General features: G+C 33.9%; 1 protein-coding gene and 1 long non-coding RNA gene across 2 annotated transcripts in view; one reads left to right on the forward strand and one right to left on the reverse strand.

Annotated features, from left to right (window-relative positions):
- LOC117104326 overlaps positions 1-2,771 on the reverse strand; it is a 4,346-nt gene extending 1,575 nt beyond the window's left edge. The window contains exons 1-2 of the long non-coding RNA XR_004444726.1: positions 2,657-2,771; positions 2,445-2,554 (exon numbers count right to left, since the gene is read on the reverse strand). This is a non-coding gene — a long non-coding RNA (uncharacterized LOC117104326). The remainder of the gene's footprint in view (positions 1-2,444; positions 2,555-2,656) is intronic.
- Positions 2,772-6,419: 3,648 nt separating this feature from the next.
- Positions 6,420-20,629, forward strand: part of LOC117104336 (thrombospondin-1-like) — a 21,943-nt gene continuing 7,733 nt past the window's right edge. The window contains exons 1-12 of the mRNA XM_033245153.1: positions 6,420-6,780; positions 9,778-9,848; positions 10,405-10,973; positions 13,017-13,173; positions 14,254-14,651; positions 15,097-15,192; positions 16,431-16,521; positions 17,149-17,322; positions 17,729-17,902; positions 19,269-19,442; positions 19,667-19,794; positions 20,420-20,603. Coding sequence (XP_033101044.1) covers positions 9,797-9,848; positions 10,405-10,973; positions 13,017-13,173; positions 14,254-14,651; positions 15,097-15,192; positions 16,431-16,521; positions 17,149-17,322; positions 17,729-17,902; positions 19,269-19,442; positions 19,667-19,794; positions 20,420-20,603 — 2,197 coding nt within the window. The 5' untranslated portion in view covers positions 6,420-6,780; positions 9,778-9,796. The remainder of the gene's footprint in view (positions 6,781-9,777; positions 9,849-10,404; positions 10,974-13,016; positions 13,174-14,253; positions 14,652-15,096; positions 15,193-16,430; positions 16,522-17,148; positions 17,323-17,728; positions 17,903-19,268; positions 19,443-19,666; positions 19,795-20,419; positions 20,604-20,629) is intronic.

The following is a 20,629-nucleotide window of genomic DNA, read 5'->3' on the forward strand; positions in this document are numbered from 1 at the left end:
GTATGCATATGTGGTTATGTATTGAATAAATTACGTAATGACTATTGATAGGTTCTTTATAAACCTATGCGTATATCTTAGCTATATTTTTTTTTCGTTGTAATATAGAAGCAATCTTGTGAACAAAATTAAATTCAGTAAAATTTCATGGAAACATGAAATAATGTAGGAATAAAAAAGAATAGCATGCGATTTATCACTTTAATGGCAATTCAGCATAATTACGACGTGTTTTGTAGCTAAAGAAGAATAAAAAGTTTTTTTGGGCGTATTTCGAGCGGACAGGTCATTTCCAGTACATATCTGTCTTATTTCAGGCTAAGACTGTGGTTTGGAATATTATTAGGCGACACAGGTTTCTGAGATATTTAATTGAGCGTAAAAGAACAATGTACACTGTACACGATAGTAACTATTTTAAGAACGATGCTACGCAACTTGTTGTCCCTCATGGAATATTATTAGGCAGCATGTAGGCCTATATAGTCCTCAAAAAATACCTGTATAATTTCTTTTTTTAATGAATAGCAATGGTTATGATAGTCCCATTCATACATATCTTATTTTATGACTGCATAATAAACATACATGTGTCTAGAGAAGTAGGCCTATATTATAATAAACATGAGTATAGATATAGCACTATTAACGCACACAAAGGCTATATAGTACAAGAAGTCGCGTTATAAAAGTATAATTTTGTGTTTTAAGTTACACATTTCTAAAGCCCTGTGCAGACTATCAAATTTTATTAGAGAAAAACATGCGACATGCCTAAATATGGTCATGATGACATCACATCATGACCATATATGTACATCATGACTATATATGGGCATAGTACAGAGTATTTTCCATGTTACTGTTAAAAATATAGCTAAGAAATTCATTCTGAGAAAATGTAATCAGTAAATGCAGACCTTATTTATAATCGATCGTTTTACAACATTTTAGAATTAATTGTTCCGTACATTCCAATGTTTTGTTTGTGTACAAAATGTGATTCATAAGGTATATTTTATCGGCAAATTATATCTTCCTGTAGGTCACAGAAAAGCATCATAATAAGGATGCTGTTAAACCGTGACTGGAACTGTCAGCCCCTTTTCCCAGCCTCTCATTATGATAACAAACTAATTAATATGCTAGACCTATACTGATTTTCTTACTATAGGCCAAAAAGTACTAGAAGGAATGCCATGGGATTGTATTTCTTTCATTTATTTCACGTTAGGTACCGGTAGCTCATTAATCGGAAGCTCGGGATTGACACTTCAAAGTATGAATCGGGGTGCACTAAAGTTATATGGCTGATAATTAATTAGTGCTCTTTTATTAAACAAATTTACTTAATTTATCTGTTTACTTGCTAAGTTTAGATAATTTCATGTAGGTACGTGCACAAAGGTTCTAATCTATATAGGTCTATACCTAAAATGTTGGTTATAAACACGGATTATTTTTGTAACATATAATTATTTCCATCTGAATATTTTTAGTATATGTAGGCCTGTTTGTATACTTGAATTTTAAAATGATAGGGTACCAGACCCTTTGCATAATCGTATTGTATGTTTGAGTGCAAACTATCATTTCATGTGTTAGGTCTATGTGTTATTTTTTAAAAATGAGAATCGCGTGAATATAAGTCTACTATGGGCCTATGTGTATTATCACATGAGTTTAGAATTGTAAGAGGTCTGAGTCGTGTTTTCATTATATTTCCGAAAATACTACCTCAAACTACAGGGCGCCCTTCAAAAGTCGAGTGAAGTGAATAAACACTATTCGCCTTCCAATAGGGCGCTCGCTATCTCGTGGAAGTACTTTTTAACGTTTTCTCTTGCAGTTCTATACTATATGTATTGTCAACTGAATTTGGATAAGGAGTGATTTATTTGTTGAAGGTAAAAATGATCTCAGTTCGGATTTTGTAAATAGTCTAAATAACAATTTTGGGCTACGTAAATAATTCAGAATTACCGTATACCATGTAACATGCTCCATAAGGCCTATGTAGGTTATAATAGTGTAAATGCTGATTCGTCAGATATTGTGCCGCATGGGGGAATACCCCCAAGCAGAAATTTAAAAAGGCGACAGAAGTTGTAACAGTAAACTATATTTAGATCTGTTGCCAGCATGACGGTGAAAAGTTGTTGTAATGCTTCCAGACTGACCCACCATTCATTTTTTAATTTACTACCGTTAAACTTTTTGACGTAAATACAAGTTTGACCTAAAATACAATCTCTATAGAGAGAACATAGCAATTAACATAACTAACATTTGTGTTAACGTAATTAAGAAACTTAATAGAAACTTAGTGGATCTACGTAAAATTATTTTTCTACTTGTTCAACTTGAGAAATTTTCCGAATGCAACTTTGTGTTTTTGGAAAAATAAAATGTGTATTTATTCGTAAAAAGATGTGGAAATATACCTGTGAGTAGTTGCTCGGGTCCACACGCCCTCTCCGTAAAATAGTACGGCAACACTGTCGGTCGGTATTATGCTAACTTGGTTGAATATAGGCCTAGGTTTATTGTTGATCTATTGAAGCAAGAGAAAACATTTTACCTAACCATGCTATTTATATTATTTTGTATTATATGAAAATTACCGCGCGGCATATGACAAGTGAAAACAATTTACCTATAATTTCTGTTTGTATATATGAAAATTACCGCACGGCATACAAAATGAGAGGTATCTTTCGGAAGTGTCAACGTGTTTTCTCCAGTGACTCAGGTGTTAAACTGACTCCCGGGGAATCTAATTGATTCGTTGCGACGAAGATTCTCCCTTGAATAATAATAAACTCCGTGGTTTCGATCTGTCTGAACACATCACAAACTTTGAGAGTCAACCGGAGTTGGCAGGTTGGAGGTACGCTATTCTAAGGTGTTCTCCCTTGTGGGGAAATAGCGTGAGGCTATGAGACTGCCAGTTATTAACAAAGATATCTAATATCGTTGTAATTTATAGATGATCAGTTGAGGTAAATGTCTTTATGCTGCCGACGATGCTGCCAGGGGGTTTTCTTTCTATTTCTATTCCAGATTATTACAAAAGCGTGTTATAATACTGCGCGTGCAATTAAGTTATAAAACGACCCTTCACTTTATGTCATGTCGTATGGAAAATTGGAATAAATAATGTAGTGGTCTGGTGAAGTGCCTGCCTTCCTATGCCAATATCATAGGTTCAAATCCTGTCAAATTTTCTTTAAAATTTTGACGAATAATTACTTATAAGTTAGTATTAATAACGTATCCTGTCGGTCACGATAAAACGTAGTGGATAATTTAATAGAAAGTAGAATGCATTTACACATGATTAGTGAGGGCGTAGTCCAAACATACATTAGGAATTGTTCCTCGCCCGTTTCGGCTTCACTTTTTTAAACTTCTTACAGTACTAGATTTTATTTATTCATATAGCTAGCCTATTCTGCTCTTTTAAAACGTTTATATACATTTAAAAAAGAAATGCCAGACACGCTATGTCTATCCAATTTTGTATGCTGATTCCATATTCTAAACATTTGAATGCTTAAAATTAAATGAGAGAGGCCAACATAAATATTGGTTATTATTTGGGGGTTTTTTTATTTTCAAGTGTTTATATAGATTTAGATGACAGTATAATATCTAACTTTAATCGCAGCACATTGCCGGTTAATATCTTGTTAATATAACATGTTAATATAGGCATATTCTGGATTCGAATCAAATAACAAAATAGTGTAGATAGTTGCTTTGCTATGAATTCTGCTATATGAGAATAATTATGATTATTCTAATTTGAAAAAATATGGTAGGTCTAGGCATGATGGGCATTCTGGTTCGCAGCTCTCAATTTTATAATACAAACAATTTACAATTAAAGATCATATATAGCCTGCGGCAACCTAACTTGGTTGGGATGCGGTTGTTGTCAAAACCCCATTAAAATATCGATTTTCGCTTTTTATCTCAATCAAGGTAGTTTTGTTTACTATTCGTCGCTCACATCACGAACTAACACAATTAAATTCAATCTTAAAGCATTTTTAAACGATCTTAAATTACATTTTAAATAAGTTTTACAATTTCTATATATATATACTTATTGTTAAGGCAAATTTTACAGATTTTAAGTATTATTTCAATTGCTCATTATTATTTTATGTGTAATCGGAATAGTGCATTAGGAGACTTACATGATAGTGATTTGGTTCACTTTTAGGAATCCTGTCTCGGCCTGTTTCAGATTTTTTATGCTTTTATTTTGTTGTATTGTAACCGGTTGTTGTTTTTTATGTATTTTATTGAGACAAAATAAATGAAATGAAAAAAATGAAATGAAATGTGTTAGTTCGTGAAATCAAAAAAGCGCGTCAAAATACGCGCTGTTGTCGTTAAGGACTTTTTGTGTGGTAAAGAATACAAAATTGCTTGACAACCAATACGCGCTCGTTTTGACGCGCTACTGTGATTTCACGAACTAACACAATCTACTTCGATTGTGTTAGTTCGTGATGTGAGCGACGTATTATCATCGCTGTGTATGTCTAAATGGGACATACATTTTTCCAGTTCGTTGGCGTTCCATAAGAAATAAGTTACCGGTAGTATTAATTGACAGCCTAATTAGTAGGCCTAAATTCGCGTGTTGTTAATTCGTGGGTTGGTTTTATGCCACGCGAGGAAAACAGAATATCACTTTCTCGTAACAGCCTGATACACGCTGACACTGCTAGGTGTTTGTCACGCCAATATGGATTTCATTAATTTTAAGGGGCGGGTCGGAAACACGTACCAATGGGTCACCTGGTATATAGTAATGTTTTTCAGAACTTGTACAAATGGAGTGTTTTCATTTTTTCCAAGAGCATTTGGCACTTTCGCCGATGCCACTTAGAAGTATTGTATCGCTTTATAGGACTACTCATACGGTTACCAAAGCAGCATGTAAGGCCAAACGATGGTTGATCTACCCAAGCACAGTGACAATAATTGTCACACTACTCAGCCTTAGCAAAAAAAGCTTTTAAAAAGTATCAATCGGTCGGTTGGGAATTTTATTTATTGTTTATTTTTCTTTTACTATTTAGTCTATTTCAAGGTTCATGACTAACTATCCCATCACTCAACCCATAGGTTGTATACACCTCAAATAATTCAATTACTTATTTGGAAGGAACTGTATGAAATTTTGAAATTAAGTGAAAATTATTGTTTCAATGCTTAGATTTTAGAGTTTGGTAAGTCTTCAGCTGATGATTTGCCTATTCTGTATTTAATATTTTAGGACCACAACTAAAATACAGTTACCGTTTTTGTAATTTATCGGCGTTTTTATCTTTGAATACTATTTGTGTATTCAGAATAAAGAAATAAAAATAATAAATAAATAAATAAACCAATGGCTTTTTGAAAAGTTCGAGTGAACTTTTTAAACATCATGCATTCTGTTCCATCCTCGAAAATAAAATATTGGGTTGGTTGAGTTGGGTGTTTCAGGCTTGTGCAACATAATGTTAATAGACCTTTCCGGAGTGTCAATCAAACTTAACAACTGACTAATCAGAACAGCGCTAGGAATACGCGCGCGTCTTACAAACACATGTGTTGTCCCACAAACGCACGTGTTCGCGTATGTTTTAACACTGTCGTCTTGTGAGACCTTAGCAACAATATCCAAGGGGCGGAGCTAAGCGGAAAGGTCCATTGTTAACAATTGTACTACTTTAATACTCCAAAAAGTAATTATGATACCCTTATATATATATTTTTTAAATAATTTTTGTTAAGGATAAGCCTGAATGCGACTCATACCATGTGTTAAAGAATATCCAGGCCTATTAAAAATTGCTTTTAAAATTTAAGCAATTAAAATGAAACAAAAATTCGTATTGCACATTACATAGTCTCTTGGCTGGGAACCAATTAAAAAATGTTTGTTGTAAATGATCGATCAACGAAGACTGTTTAATTTAAACTGCGTCTCATCAGAGCTATTCAATTTTTTGATTGAATTTTTTTTTTTAGATTACTCCAGATTTTATTGCAAACTGTATCCCTACATCTTTAATTATAGAAAGGAACCACTAGAACAATAATTATATGGATTTTATAACCTTAACAATCTTAAATCATCAGCTTTTCTTTGAATGTTAATTACAAGCGATGCGATACATTTCCATATCTCATATAAGTTAATAAAAAACATGGAATTGTGACAAATTTACTCTGAGTGTACAGCAGTGTGCTTTCAGAGATCAGAACAAGTTGCCTAACTTTCTACATCATCCTACTCATTTGTGATTGGTGCATCCTTCGCTTAGAGCTCCGCCTACTGTGGGCGGGCCTATCCGTACTCATGAACTTGTCACTGTGGTCTGTCAATCGTGGTTTATAAAGGGAAAAGTGGCTATTAGACGCTAACGCATACGAACCAGTTGCAATCAGAACCAGAATATCGAACTTTATATATTTCTTAAAGGGACGTAGAAAATAATAATAATAAAAAGATCTCGAAGAGAAAACTCCCCTTTCCTGCTGCAGAGTCACGTGACCTAATATTAGTCTCTTGCGCAAGGAACTGAAAAGAGGAATACTTAAATACTTTATCGAATCATTTTACAATTTGGAACGACAGAGGAAAGGACTGTATTTATATTGTGGATGTATAAAGGAGTATTTTGGATTTCGATTGGATTTTTATTATTTCCATAACGTCTGCCGCAGTCTATTATTGTATTATCAATTTATAAACTTGTTGATGCCTAACCGGTAAGGTGATATTAACCTGTGCCGTTAAATTTCTGTCTATATCTCTGTATTTTATTTTGGTTTTGTGAAAATACTCGGATATCTACCATTAACGAAGTATAACCTATAGCTAAGAGATCATCTTCCCATGGATATACGACTTGCTAGTAGTTGATTGTCCTGACATCTATGCAAAATTAATGCTTTTTTTGTATGTTTTCATCAGATAGAATCAATATTCACCTTATTTGCATATTAGTTTGTTTATGCTAATTTGATGATAGTTCCTGCTTTCAATAGTCGATTAGATATTGGATGTAATGTAAGGATAGTAGCGCCGCATTTGAAGTCAAATCTGTGAGGAATGTTAAGTTACATGCAGAGTTTACAATCAAGGACGATTCTTCAAAGCTTAACGAAATCGAACAATAACGTAATACCAATGCTCAATCAGATGTTTGATTTCATTAGTATTATTCAATGCGATTATTTAGAAGTTACCGATCGTTTACGTTTGATTAATTCGATTGTTTGTTTGTGTTTTGGTCAGATGAGTTACAAATTGTCTAAGAGATGTGACTGGGTTTGATATTGAAACAGGAAACAGAGAGATTACACTTTCCAACAAGGTTAATACAGAGCTTCGCAGCTTATAACGCTTTGTATTTCTTTGTTGTTTTTTTGTTTTTTGTTTTTGTTTTTTGGAGAAACTCTTAGACGGAGGGCTGAGGTTCAGTCCCACATTGGTTCTTTGTATTAATTAGGTTTATCCTGTTTATTTATGTATCAAACGATAAACATAATAGTACTAATGATTCTGTAATGTGGTATTATCTGTATCAGTCAGTAATCATTTTTAATATCCTTTTTCATCGATATCATATTGTTTAAAGGAGTACCGGTATATAATTTACCTTACTACAAATAGTCATTTCTAGCAAGTTTCAGATCAACTGTTAACGTGTAGTTTGTAATAATTATTCTTTAGTTTCCAGACTTTATCATCTATAATTCCCATTGAGGCCATTTTTGTATAATTATTTTTTAGTGCTATCAGTCAGCTTTGAATATCAATTATAAAGTTATGAATACAGGCAGCACGTGCGGTAATTAAGCAGTACCGGTACCATTAACTAAAATTTAAAAAAATCGTGTAGACAGTATTCTACCCAACCTTAAAAGACAGAACTAAGGAAGATCACCTTTATTCTCAGCTAAGCCGATCTTTCTGGATCTCAAATTACACTAGCTACATTATTATAAAATAAAATTATTGTCCTACATTTTAAACAATACAAATGGATTGACATTTTAAGCCTAAAAATAAATCACATTTCTGATAATATATAAGACATATAATTATGTATTATACAGTATATTGGTGAAAAACAATGTGCACATGCTTCTGTAAATGTATATTGAATGCTTAGGCCCAAGATATTATTTTTTCCCTCAAAAAGTACAGTTTTGAGAATTTTACCTTCCCACTGTATATTCAGGTTTTCTTAAATTTAACCAACCAGAAAGAAACTTCACAAAATCAAATGCTGTAGATAAAGCCTATTCTCCGTCATAGAATATAGAGAAAAACTAATTAAAATATATGGCATTTAAAAAGATTATACAACTTATGTACACAGGTCGAAACAAGCAGGTTTTTACTAATTTATTGACTTTTTCAATAAAGCAATTCATGCAAATGATTATAAGAATGGGTTTAGTTATGTGTAGATTATAACTGGCAAGGAAAATAATAATAATTTTCTTGTAAGCGTTTTGATATACCGTATTATTTCTTTAAATATTATTTCACGGTATTTGATGTTGCATCAATTCCCAGTAGCCTATTGTTTGATAAAGTCTGTTATCTATAATAGCAACATTCCAACATCATTTTCTCACGATCTTAGAAGTGTATTTTTTGCCAAATGTTATTGCTATTGATATTATTAATCTTACTAGAAATGTAAACTCTTGATTTCAAATTGTAACAATTCGTACCTTACCAGTTAGCTAATTTTGCTTCACGTTAACTTGTTTTGCAAGAGTAACAAATTTACGTAATCATATTAATATGTACAACAAAAATGTGTATCAGTCTACCACTGAACATTTATAGGTCAGGTTATAATTAAAACAAGGTCACACCAAATGCTATGCAATTTACTAAATTGGAACCATTCTCGAAGGAATAAACCAACTTTTTTATCAACCGGGGAAGGACATTGCTGTATAATACCACTCCAGACCCTATATAATCAATCTTGAAAATACTAACGATTCCTACGAAGGATCTTTATTGTATAAGACCGTTACCCCAAGGGCTGAGGTCGAATCTTATTATTAGTCATAATTAGTTGTACAGACTTAAGTCTACTTCACCAACCATGACACTCGTTTATTGATTGTTAACTATTATGTTTGTCATGACAAAAACAACGTAAAAACGAATCTCTTGGAAACATTGATTAAAATTGATAAGTTAAATCTGAGTGAGATCTGCTAAAATTACAGAATAATAATGGGATTTTGTTTATCAAATCATAAGAAGGTTGTAAAATAAATAAAATTTCGTGTTAAGACGCATTTACCTTTAAATACTTATAAGAATCATAAGATTGGTATTCATAAATGCGTCGAAAAAAGATTATCTTTAAATGTCGTATGTTTTTACAAACTGATTTTTGTATATAGGTCTACATGTGCTAGTTTGAGTTCGATTAGAGTTCTTCGGTGTAAAACACTCCAAAGGTAACCTCCAAAGACGTATTCCCAGTGGGGTTACTCTGGTGGTGATAATGTGCAGCAGGCCTACATTACACCGAGAAACAATCCCTGCTATTCTCTTTAAAAAATATATTGCGTTCTTTGAGGTAAAATCTGAAACCTAAACCATTTATTTTCAATGTTCGACTAACTTGTACCATCATGGTATACACAATAAATATTGCGTTTTTTGCGTATTCCTCTATTAATTTCATTGAAATATTTAAGAAATATTAAATTTCATCATTACAGATAACAGAAGATTAACACTATGTATCGGGCGTTGCTGATACTCGCATTGGTGGCCTTAAGTGCCTGTTATGGTAAGAAAGTTTGTACAATATTCCGCAGCTACCAAACGTTTTTATTTCAACTTTTACTTTATGAAATCGTATCAGGCCTGATATTTGTGTTTTGTATCGACTTTTTGTGAAGTAATTTTGTAATTTTTTTTTGTAAATGCCTATGTCGATTTTTAGTTTCTCACTGCTTTTACTTTAAATGTAACTTAATGAAGTAAAAGGTCTAACCATTAACATGGTTATATATAATGCACTTTAAAATGGTAAAAATAAAATTGACTTACAATTTCAGAAGTTTTTTTCTAGGCCTATAATAAATTGTTTTAGGGCCTATCAGCAATAATTTGTAACTTAAATGTAACTTTAATCAAGTAAAAGGTCTACATAGTAATATAATGTACTTTAAAAATGATAGAAATAAAATTGATTTACAATTTCAGAAGTTTTTTTCTAGGCCTATAATAAATTGTTTTAGTGCCTATCAGCAATAATTTGTATTTAAGTTTTTTAAATATAAATTTTATCCAGAATCCTCTTCATAGTTATTATGTAAAATTTGATTCGCATTCTTTTTCAGAAGAAACAATTGATGTCATCGATGCAGTAAAATTAAATTCACGAATGCCAGTGCATGGCATAAAGAAAATAAAAGGTCCTAACAAAGGTGATGATGCATACAGATTCAAGGGGACATCGGCAAACATCGCCGCCCCGCCGTACGTCCTAAAAAACTTTATGAACACAATGAAAGTAGAGCAAGCAGTTCAATTAGTTGCGACACTAAAACCGGACAAAAATAACAAAGGAACAATTGTTTCTATTGACTCATTAAAAGGGGACAAACGAATTTTTGGGCTCGTTGTGAATAGAAAACAAGATAAAACATTATTGCAGTACGGGGTGACAAGTCCCACTGGGGTAACATCGGAACATACGGTGAAACTAGGTAAAGTGAACATTGGAGCTAAAGACGATGAATGGCATAATGTTACTCTTAATATTGAAGGAACACTCGCTGTTCTTTATTTTGATTGTGAGCAAGTTGCATTGGAATCTATAGACGCGTTTTACCAAAACGTTAACCCGTCAAAGTACGAACTCAGACTGGCGAAGGGGCTCGATCGACGAGACATGTATGATTACAAGGTAGGAAAACTATTCAAAACCTTTAGTAATTATTATCGTTGATAAACACAAGTTGAACTTACAGAAAATATATTGAAAGTTTTAACTCAGTCCTATTTTGTGAAGTATTGTATCATAATGACGTGATAACTTGAGAATGTTAAGTTTAAATGATGGCGCTGTTATGATTTATGACAATGTGGAAAGCAACAAATCCGTTAACAAGTACTTTGTTTCTTAGTGGATTGATTTAGATCAATCCACTTAAAAAATAAAGTATTTGTTAACCAGAAACAATTTTGATATGTGTCTAATGAACACGAACTCATTATAATATGTAACATGATAAGATACAACTCTCTACGGTCAAATCTTGAACAAAATCATAATGTGGGAGGCCTGAGACACACGTTGTGTAATAGCAGAAGTTGATCATACAACCCATACACAATCTATCGTTTCTACTACTTCTGCGACAAATTGTTTAGACCACGTTCGAGATTTTTATTTTCAGGTCTTTGACAGGAATATTGACAGCACTGCTCATGTCATGCGCCATTGGTAGATAAAGGCTCTTCAATAGTGTATACAACTTGGCACTTCTTTTAGCAAAATAGATAAAATTAAGTACGACCACCAAGAAAGTCGGAATGTGGTACAGCGGAAAAGCTATATGTCAAATTAGAAAGGTTGGGTTCTAGTCCCGTGTATCATAGCCACGTTGCCTCGCTCCACCCAGGAGAATAGGCCTAAGTGTTTCGAATGTCAACGCACTAATTCCTAGTTTAACATATGTTATACTTCCCAAGGGGCTGAATACAGTACGGTATGTGTTCCAAGTGCTTGATCCAATGACCCGGCTAATAATGTGAAGCACTTATACTGACGTACTGTATTTCTTTACCGATATGTTATATTTGTATGTAGGCTTATTAGTATTAGTGTTTTTTTTTTCTTCGCCTTGTTCAATCCCGTATTAGTTTCATGATATGAATTATTGTTAAACTTTACTTTCATATTTTATGCAAATTCCAATAAAGTTTATCGTATTCGTATATACTTTTGTATGGAAACATTAACGAATAGACGCCCATGGTCTAAATTAATGAATATTTCATTTTTTTAAAGACACATCTCAAATGTAAATTGAATAATAAAAAATTTTAAGTTATGTACAGTACAACATAATTTGATTCAACTAAATTAAGTTTCTGAATATTGCTATAGGCCTATTTTTTATATTTTTTTTATTTAAGACTAAACACACACACAATAATATCTTATTGTTCCCATTAAACATTGTCTAGACCACGTAAGACCATAGCAAATAGGCGTGCCTGGATTTCCATAGTGCATTCTGAATTTTAGCCAAACATCAACTGTGAGGATAAAGAAAGCCAATCAAAAATAAGTTGTAGTTTCTTGTTCCGACCGGTTTCGGAGCTCAGGAACCGAACCGACGCCTTTGATTCGCGCGAATAAGTTCGAGAGAGCAGCTTAGCCCAGTCGGCTAATCTGGTGGTAGCCGCTGTGTGTGCGCTGAACCGTGGAGATCTCTAGGTCCCCGGTTCAATTCCCATCGCTGCCTCTCCTTGTGTTTCAGCTAGAGGGCTGAAATACAAGTTACAATAGCGCACCGTCTTTCGGATGAGACGTTTAAGCCGTTGGTCCCGTGTGCATTATGGCCCATGTACACGTTAAAGAACGCACTCTTCAGAAAAGAGTAGGGGATTGTCTCACGGTGTACTGCCCAATCACCACAAGAAGGACCCCACTGGAAATAAGTCTTCTTCTAGACTTTCGTGGGCTATCCTTGGTGTTTACACCGAATAAATCCAATCCAATCCAAGCCTAGTGGAAAACAGGTTTAACGAGTTGATCTAAGTAAAAGTCTCCTCTTTAAACTAAAAGTAAAATTCTTTTTTTTTTTACACTTGGCTGAGACTTATGACCTTTGGAACTTTTTTTGTACGCCTCTCGGTATTAATATTTGTGATCACGGCAATAGATCTAAATCTATATTGTTGTAATAATAATTCCCTGTTTTATTTTCGTTCGACTCAGGGTATGCTTGCAGATGTGAAATTCATTTTCAATACCAGGTTATCTAAGGTATTGAGAGACCAAGGGTGCTTCATGACCGGTAGTGACTATGAATTATCGTCGTCATTCTCATCTTTGAGTGATAGTCTTTCCGGAGAAATTGCCCAGGGCCGATCAGGTAAGAATAACCATAGTGGAATGGAGTTGAATAGCTTGGTAGTTAAGGTGCTTGCTTTCCAATTCCAGGGTCTTGGGTTCAATACCAGCCTGTCATGGTAACAGGATTGTCTTTTTTTTTCTCACAACCAAAGCAACTCCGCTTCATAAGCCTCAATTGTGGGTATGTTGGTCTTGTGACAGGATTGCCACTTTGAAGAGTGATTAATTAACTGTTTGGGATATCTTTAGCTCTCAGTGCTTACACTGTACAGATGAACAATGTATTCATTGACGACCTGAATGTTGAATATTGGTTGCTGTATTTATGTTTTCCAATAGTAAATATTGTGACACATTCCATGAATAATTTCAGTTTTAGTTTTGGACAAATGATACATCTGTTACCGCAGTATATTGGTGTTCCGGAAATACGTTTGACAGGAGTATTGTTCATCGGATTAACGTGTTAATTCATGGACATGTTTAAATCATAGAACAATTAGACTTCCGATTCTGCAGTATTAGGTTTTGAAGATTAACTTGTCTGTAGTAAAATTTGAAACCCTCTTTTAAATATATTAATTAAAATATGGAATTGAGGATTTAAAAGTACTAAATAAATTATCAACTTCTAAAGAAAAGTTTAAAGTCGGGATCCATAATTTTTTTAATATATATATTGTACAACTGATTTGTCTAAGACACAAAAACCATATTTGACGAAAAACATGTAAGTGGTTAATGAGATACAAATTTTTGAATATTTAAAAACTGGGGGAAAAGCTGGAAAAAGGGAGTTACCTCCTCCGGAGCCTGGCATGGCTTTAATACTATAGGCATATGTATTTTGCTATTGTACTGCAGTGACGGCGGCATCGGTGTGGGTAGGGATAAAAGACGTACGACGAAAAAATAAATTCTTTACGAGGCAATTTAAAGGTTTTTGAAAAAAGAACAACATTTGCTGTTGTTGATTGACGGGAAAATATAATTTTCTATAAACAGGCATATGCTAATAAATTACACAAACTAAGCTATTCATATATTGGCAGTGTGTATAACTAATTAATAAAGTTTTCTTGTTTTATTTCGTGTGCAGAAATAATTTCACCAATCGCCCCTGAGGTTGTAGATGAAGAAGAAGAAGACACTGGCCCTGATTTTCCCGACATAGATCCTGAACTAACCGAGATTGTGTCTCCTGAGCCAACCAACAAAATCGAACCAGCACCGCCAACTAGACGTCCGATCAACAACGCCCACTCCGCGTTCGCATTGAGTCCAACTTCGGAAGCTGAACACATCGAGGAACTTGTTAGCAATTATGAGGGCGCTAGAACGACTTGTGGATTTGTGTGCGAGGACTTTTATCGTCTGAACAACAAATTGCGGGAAATTGATACAATAAAGGAGGATTTCCTTCAGTATAAAGACAGATTGAATGGAGTTTTATCAAATATTGTCGATATGACTGTAGATGGAGAAAAAAACAAAATTGTAAATATCCTATATAAACAATTTTATACATCATATTCTACTTCAATACACAATATTATTTAATTAATTCGAAGTTAATAATTTATTACTGTTAATCACTCTGACTATATACTTATTTGGAAGTAATAATATCGGTATTGTTATTGTTATTATTATTTAATGTGTTATTGTTATTGATTGTCATTATTAATTATTATTAATATTGTTATTATGAATTTGTAATTAATATTATTATCATTATTATTTTAATCATCACCACTATTTTAATCATCACCACTTCATCATTATAAACATATTAATTACTATTATATTTATTATCGTTTTGGAACATTATTTGTGTATAGGTTTATTATGTAATTTATTTTCCACATTGCTTACATAGCTGTAATAAAAATTGCCTTAGTAAATTTATTAAAATTAATTAAGAGTAATTAAATATTTACAGCTTGCTAACAGGTATGGCAATTGCTGGCATCATGGGGCTGAGCGGCAAAATGGCACAATGTGGAGAGCGGGAGACTGTACAGAATGCGTATGCAATGTAAGTTCAGGTTTATAGTTTGTATATATAAATACAGTGAAACACATAAATAAAATATATAAATAACCAGTTCTTGTTCTTATAACCAATAAGGCGTACATTAACTAGATAGAAAAGAGTTTAATATAATATATGCATACAGTAGTGAGGCGAGAGAAACTAGTCTAAATGTTTACGCAGTGAAGAATATCGTATCCATATCTCCTTTGGTCTATATAAAGTAACATTTTTTTCAAGCATCATGTAAAGAAAATGTGTGGGTATTAGGACTAGAATTAAGAAAAAATGTTTCGTGGTAACTCTTCAAAATATTTAATTACCATCGCATATCAATGGACATGTTGAGGAAATGTAATGTTATTAACTCAAGACATGTGTCTCTTAATATCGTTTGGCATGGCACTGAAGCGATGAAAAATACTGCATGATGACCAACAAGCCTACCGAAAAGTATAGCCAGAGTTTTTGATCTCTGTGATTGACTGATGCAGCGTAAACTCATGTACTGTACTCCGTTGTTGCTCACTCGTGGCTTTTAGCGGCAATACATGATAAATTACGACAGTTCATGTTTGTTAATTTTAATGACCTTCATAAAAGTGTCTACCCTGATACAACGACCGATCTAAAAATGAATGACCATGTAAGCGCATTTACATTGACCATGAAAGCGATAATAGAAGCCATTGCATATTTTCTGCCAATAATAAGCATTACTGTATACTCAATTCATACTATTTATAGTCGCACATTACATTTTCAAGACTTATTAATTAATTCCCTGAGATATCCCGAGGTGCGTTAAATCAGATGTATACTCATAGTCTCTAAACTAATATTAAACAAACTCCACAGCATCACTCACTAAACTCAGATTCGGACGAAAACATTACGCAGACTAATTAACATAAGAATCTTTATTATATCCTTATTTGGAGGTTTTGCTGTATGAAACTTAAAATTATTCTGTTTAATTTAAATTATACTAATCAAATGAGAGAATATCAAAACTAGTTTTAACCGACGCAAATTGCCAAAAAATCCTATGTTCTAAATGTGACTTTGTTAACACCTTCTAATAGTTTTGATTATACAGTTACATGTAGGCTTAGTAGACGTTTCTTCTTTTATAAATATTTCTTGAGTTTCTTTTTTTGTACTGTTAATATTTTCCCGGTTTATTCCTTTAATTCATTTGCAATTATACATATGCATTCATTTGTCTTTATTTCCCAAAGGCTGGGACTATCGAATGTGTAACGATTAACTGCCAAATAACATCATGCCAAAACCCAATTCAGATTCCTGGAGAGTGTTGCCCTGTTTGTGGTAAGTATCCGGAGCCTGTATAATTCTAATTTGCTAATTTTGCTTCGTACCAAACGGTTACATCAAGCCAATGGCAATGGACCTTTCCGCTAAGCTCCGCCCCTTGGATATTGTTGCTAAGGTCTCACAAGACGACAGTGTTAAAACATACGCGAACACGTGCGTTTGTGGGACAACACGTGTGTTTGTAAGACGCGCGCGTATTCCTAGCGCTGTTCTGATTAGTCAGTTGTTAAGTTTGATTGACACTCCGGAAAGGTCTATTTATTAGATAACCGTATTGCAGTGGTACACGTGATTTTGAAAGTTAATAAAAAAAAGTATAGCGTATTTTCCTGTTGCAAATATCTACATTTTGTTCCGTAAACAACAATCATGACGGTGTTGTGCTGAGAATAGGTAATGCACAATGTAGTAAACTGCCCCTTTCCGCCATCCCTTCCGGGGAATTTCATAAACTACATAATAACTACATAACTATGTAACTAACTAACTACATATCTATAGCTACATAAAATTACATACACACACATAAACTACTACTACAGAGTACATGACAAAATTCCTCTAATCAACAAAGTATTGCGTAACTGTCTCTGAGAGCTAAGAAATCTTCTTTTATAATAGGTAACGTGGATGGTGAAGACGATGGATGGAGTGATTGGTCCGCCTGGACCCAGTGTTCAACCACATGCGGACGCGGGCACCAGCAACGCGGCCGCTCTTGCGACGCGAGTATCCACAAGTGCAATGGTAGTGACGTGCAAACAAGAGTATGCATAGGGAATCCACCATGCATCAGTGAGTATTGTTTTAAAAATGTTTTACACTCGCAGTTACCCTTGGTAATTAAAATAATAATTATTATCGTATTCATTCTTTTTATTAAAATGTATTTGGTACGGTACCTTTGTTATGTTATAGGCATATTATAAATAGAGATCAGGTGTGATGGATTTTGGATTCAAATAACTTTCAGATCCATTTAATGTCTTCATCTATTTTTCTTTTGTTTTTTGTTCTCTATTCTTCTTTAAACTATATGTATCTTATTTTGCCTTTGTTTTTGTATTTCGAGCTCTCCTTCATATTTGACGGACAGAGACATGCGCCTTATAAGTCTAAGTTTGAAATAGACTGGATTGGACTTTACAAACATATTATTTATCGGAGTGATAGTGAATAACAATCCGTTGGTCTTATTTAGGTAGAATTGATGGAGGCTGGAGCCCATGGTCTCCTTGGATTTGCACCGTAACTTGTGGCAATGGAACAGAGACACGCGTTCGTGCTTGCAACGTACCAAAACCACAGAACGGAGGCCTGCAGTGTCTTGGTGATAAACGAGAGAATAAGTTATGCGTACAGAAACCTTGCCCAGGTAAGATAGTACTGTACTCGATAAATGGACACTAGAATAGTATTTTGACCAAATTGATTTCCGTATGAAAGAAGACATACACATGCAAAATGTGTTAAATGACGATTCGCCTATCATCTGTGCCAGTTAGAGGGCGACTTTATAAAATGCTCTTTGGCAGTTTCCCATGTGTTAGCTTGTGTCAAGCAGATTCTAACTTTTTTTTGGACTGAAACGCTGGGAACTGGATGAACTTCCAGATACTAATGATTTCATCCGCCAGATGGACGTGACCGTATGATGATTTTGCTAGGCTTATTATAGTGACATTGTACTTAACGCTCTATATCTAGAACTCTTTTTTTTAAATTTTTATTGAGAATGCTCATAGACCTACTCGTGTTAGTTTAGTGTGCATACGCATGTTGTGTTAAATCGAAAACGGAGGACATGTAATCGCGATAGAGAAATAGAGAAACTAGACAAAAACTCTGTGTCTAATGATAATATACAACCACAGCTAATGATTGTATTGCTTACTTGTATATACTCCAATGTTATCAGCTTTTACCTGCGATACCGCGAAAAAAAAATTCTCTTAAAAAAAAAACCAAAAATTTCTGACTGCAAATTTAAATTATCATTATTAAAACGTCTGTAAAATTGTTTTCATCTTTGAACTAGTAGAAGTTAATAACTTATGTGGCCCTTTTTATGAGCAATTCAATATTTTCTTGATTTTTAAGTAGCAGTTTTTTAATGATTTAAAAAAAAATCTGTTTATCAATAATAGGCCTATGTTTGAAAGTGTCCATGACCAGTTCTGTGATATTAGCTATTGTTTACCGTATACAGAATCTAATAACATGTTGACCTTGATACATTGGCATGATTCGAAACATTTAAGGCTATAGACATTAAATGTTAAAGTTTGTACTTAGCGAACTATTTAGTTAATAGTACTTGTTTCCAACGGCACTGGGTTGGACGACATGATTTCGTGTTTTACAACAACGCATTATCTTATAGACAGTGTTTTACTTCCAACATTAGTGATCTCTCGGAGACTATCTTCGAAAATATTCCATTTAAATAATCACAAGATACTGAAATTATAATGAATGAATCAATCAATAAACGTTGCAACAAGTAGTACTTATTGTTCGGATAAATTTTCTCCATATCTTCTGTGCCCAGAGTTTTTTTTTTCAGAGTCGTTCAGTGTCCGTAAAATTTAATGCAACATAAATAATCATAGGCCTACACGAAGCTAACACTGTCATTAGAAAAGTATATTTCTAATGAAGGTAAACAATATTTCCAGAAACAATGTTGTTTCGCATAAATTGACGAATCAACTAACCTGAACTATTTGTTTCTCTAACAGTCGATGGACGATGGGGAGAATGGTCAGTTTGGTCGGGATGTACTAAAACATGCGATGGTGGTTGGCAGGAAAGGAAGAGATTCTGTGATGCACCAAAACCGCAACATGGGGGACAAATTTGTACTGGACATTTCAACCAGATACGTCTCTGCAACGTACAAACATGTCCAGTCGGTAAGGAATTTCAGTTTCATCATGACATTAAACTACCTAGAATTATAAATAATCATAATCATGTTTGTATATCAAAGAAAATAATGTATCATATGAATTATTAAATTTAAATGTGATTAACCCTATTCCATAAGCTTATCATTTACATCCTCATTGACGTTTTATTGCAGATTGTTACTTATTATTTTTACAAAATTCAATTGGTTTTTTTTTTCCTCTTGAAGATGCTTGTCTATCGAGCCCATGTTTCTACGGTGCAGACTGTATCAGCTATAAGAATGGTACCTACGACTGCGGTCCATGTCCGGTCGGATATCGTGGAGACGGTCATCACTGCAAAGATATCAATGAGGTACTAAGCCTAAAAATATTAAATTTATATAAGTGTACTTTATTGATTGATATATTATACTTTATGCATGGGCCACTACTTATATAATTACGCGTTTTTTTTCACTTTGGATATTTGTCGAAATACAAGCCGCCATCATTACTTAAAACAACTCCATTAAAACTAAATCATATTTGAGTTAAACCTTTTGGATAAACTACAGTATTGGTGTATGCTGATAAGGGTACATTATACAGTATACTTACAAATGAAATTAAGCTCAAGGCTTTAACAATTACGTTCTATGTAAGTTTTCGTTGATGGCAACCCCGCATAATAGATGATCTGTACCGAGTTCCTCTGTTGATTAACATCATACGTTAGTCACATCATTACTGCCAAACCAGTGGTTCCACAAGCTAATGATTTGATGAGTAACTGAACTCAGTGACAATGTAAACTCATATAGATTAAACCTTAGCGCCGAGTTCATTGGCCCTTAATTTATCCTATGCCTTGGAGTTAGCACGTCAAAGCCAGTCTACCAACTTCCAAAGCGTGATGTTGATGACTCAGCTGGAAAACTTCACCATGTTTTCAATGAGAACATAGTAAATAATAATATCGTAATTTGTTGTACTTCCAGTGCGTCGAAGCGCCAGAGGCCTGCTTTAACTTCATGGGTCAGCATATGTGTACAAACACGGTCCCTGGATACTCCTGCAAGCCCTGCCCCCTCGGATTCCGTGGTAACCAACCAAACGGAGTCGGCCTTTACCATGCATACCGACACAAACAGGTAAATTTAACTAAACATGATATAAAACAGAGTTGACGCACGTAACCTCAAGGTGTA

Source organism: Anneissia japonica, unplaced genomic scaffold (genome assembly GCF_011630105.1).
Source record: "Anneissia japonica isolate Jap-2015-1 unplaced genomic scaffold, ASM1163010v1 scaffold4536_len1192065_cov207, whole genome shotgun sequence".
Lineage (NCBI taxonomy): Eukaryota > Metazoa > Echinodermata > Crinoidea > Comatulida > Comatulidae > Anneissia > Anneissia japonica.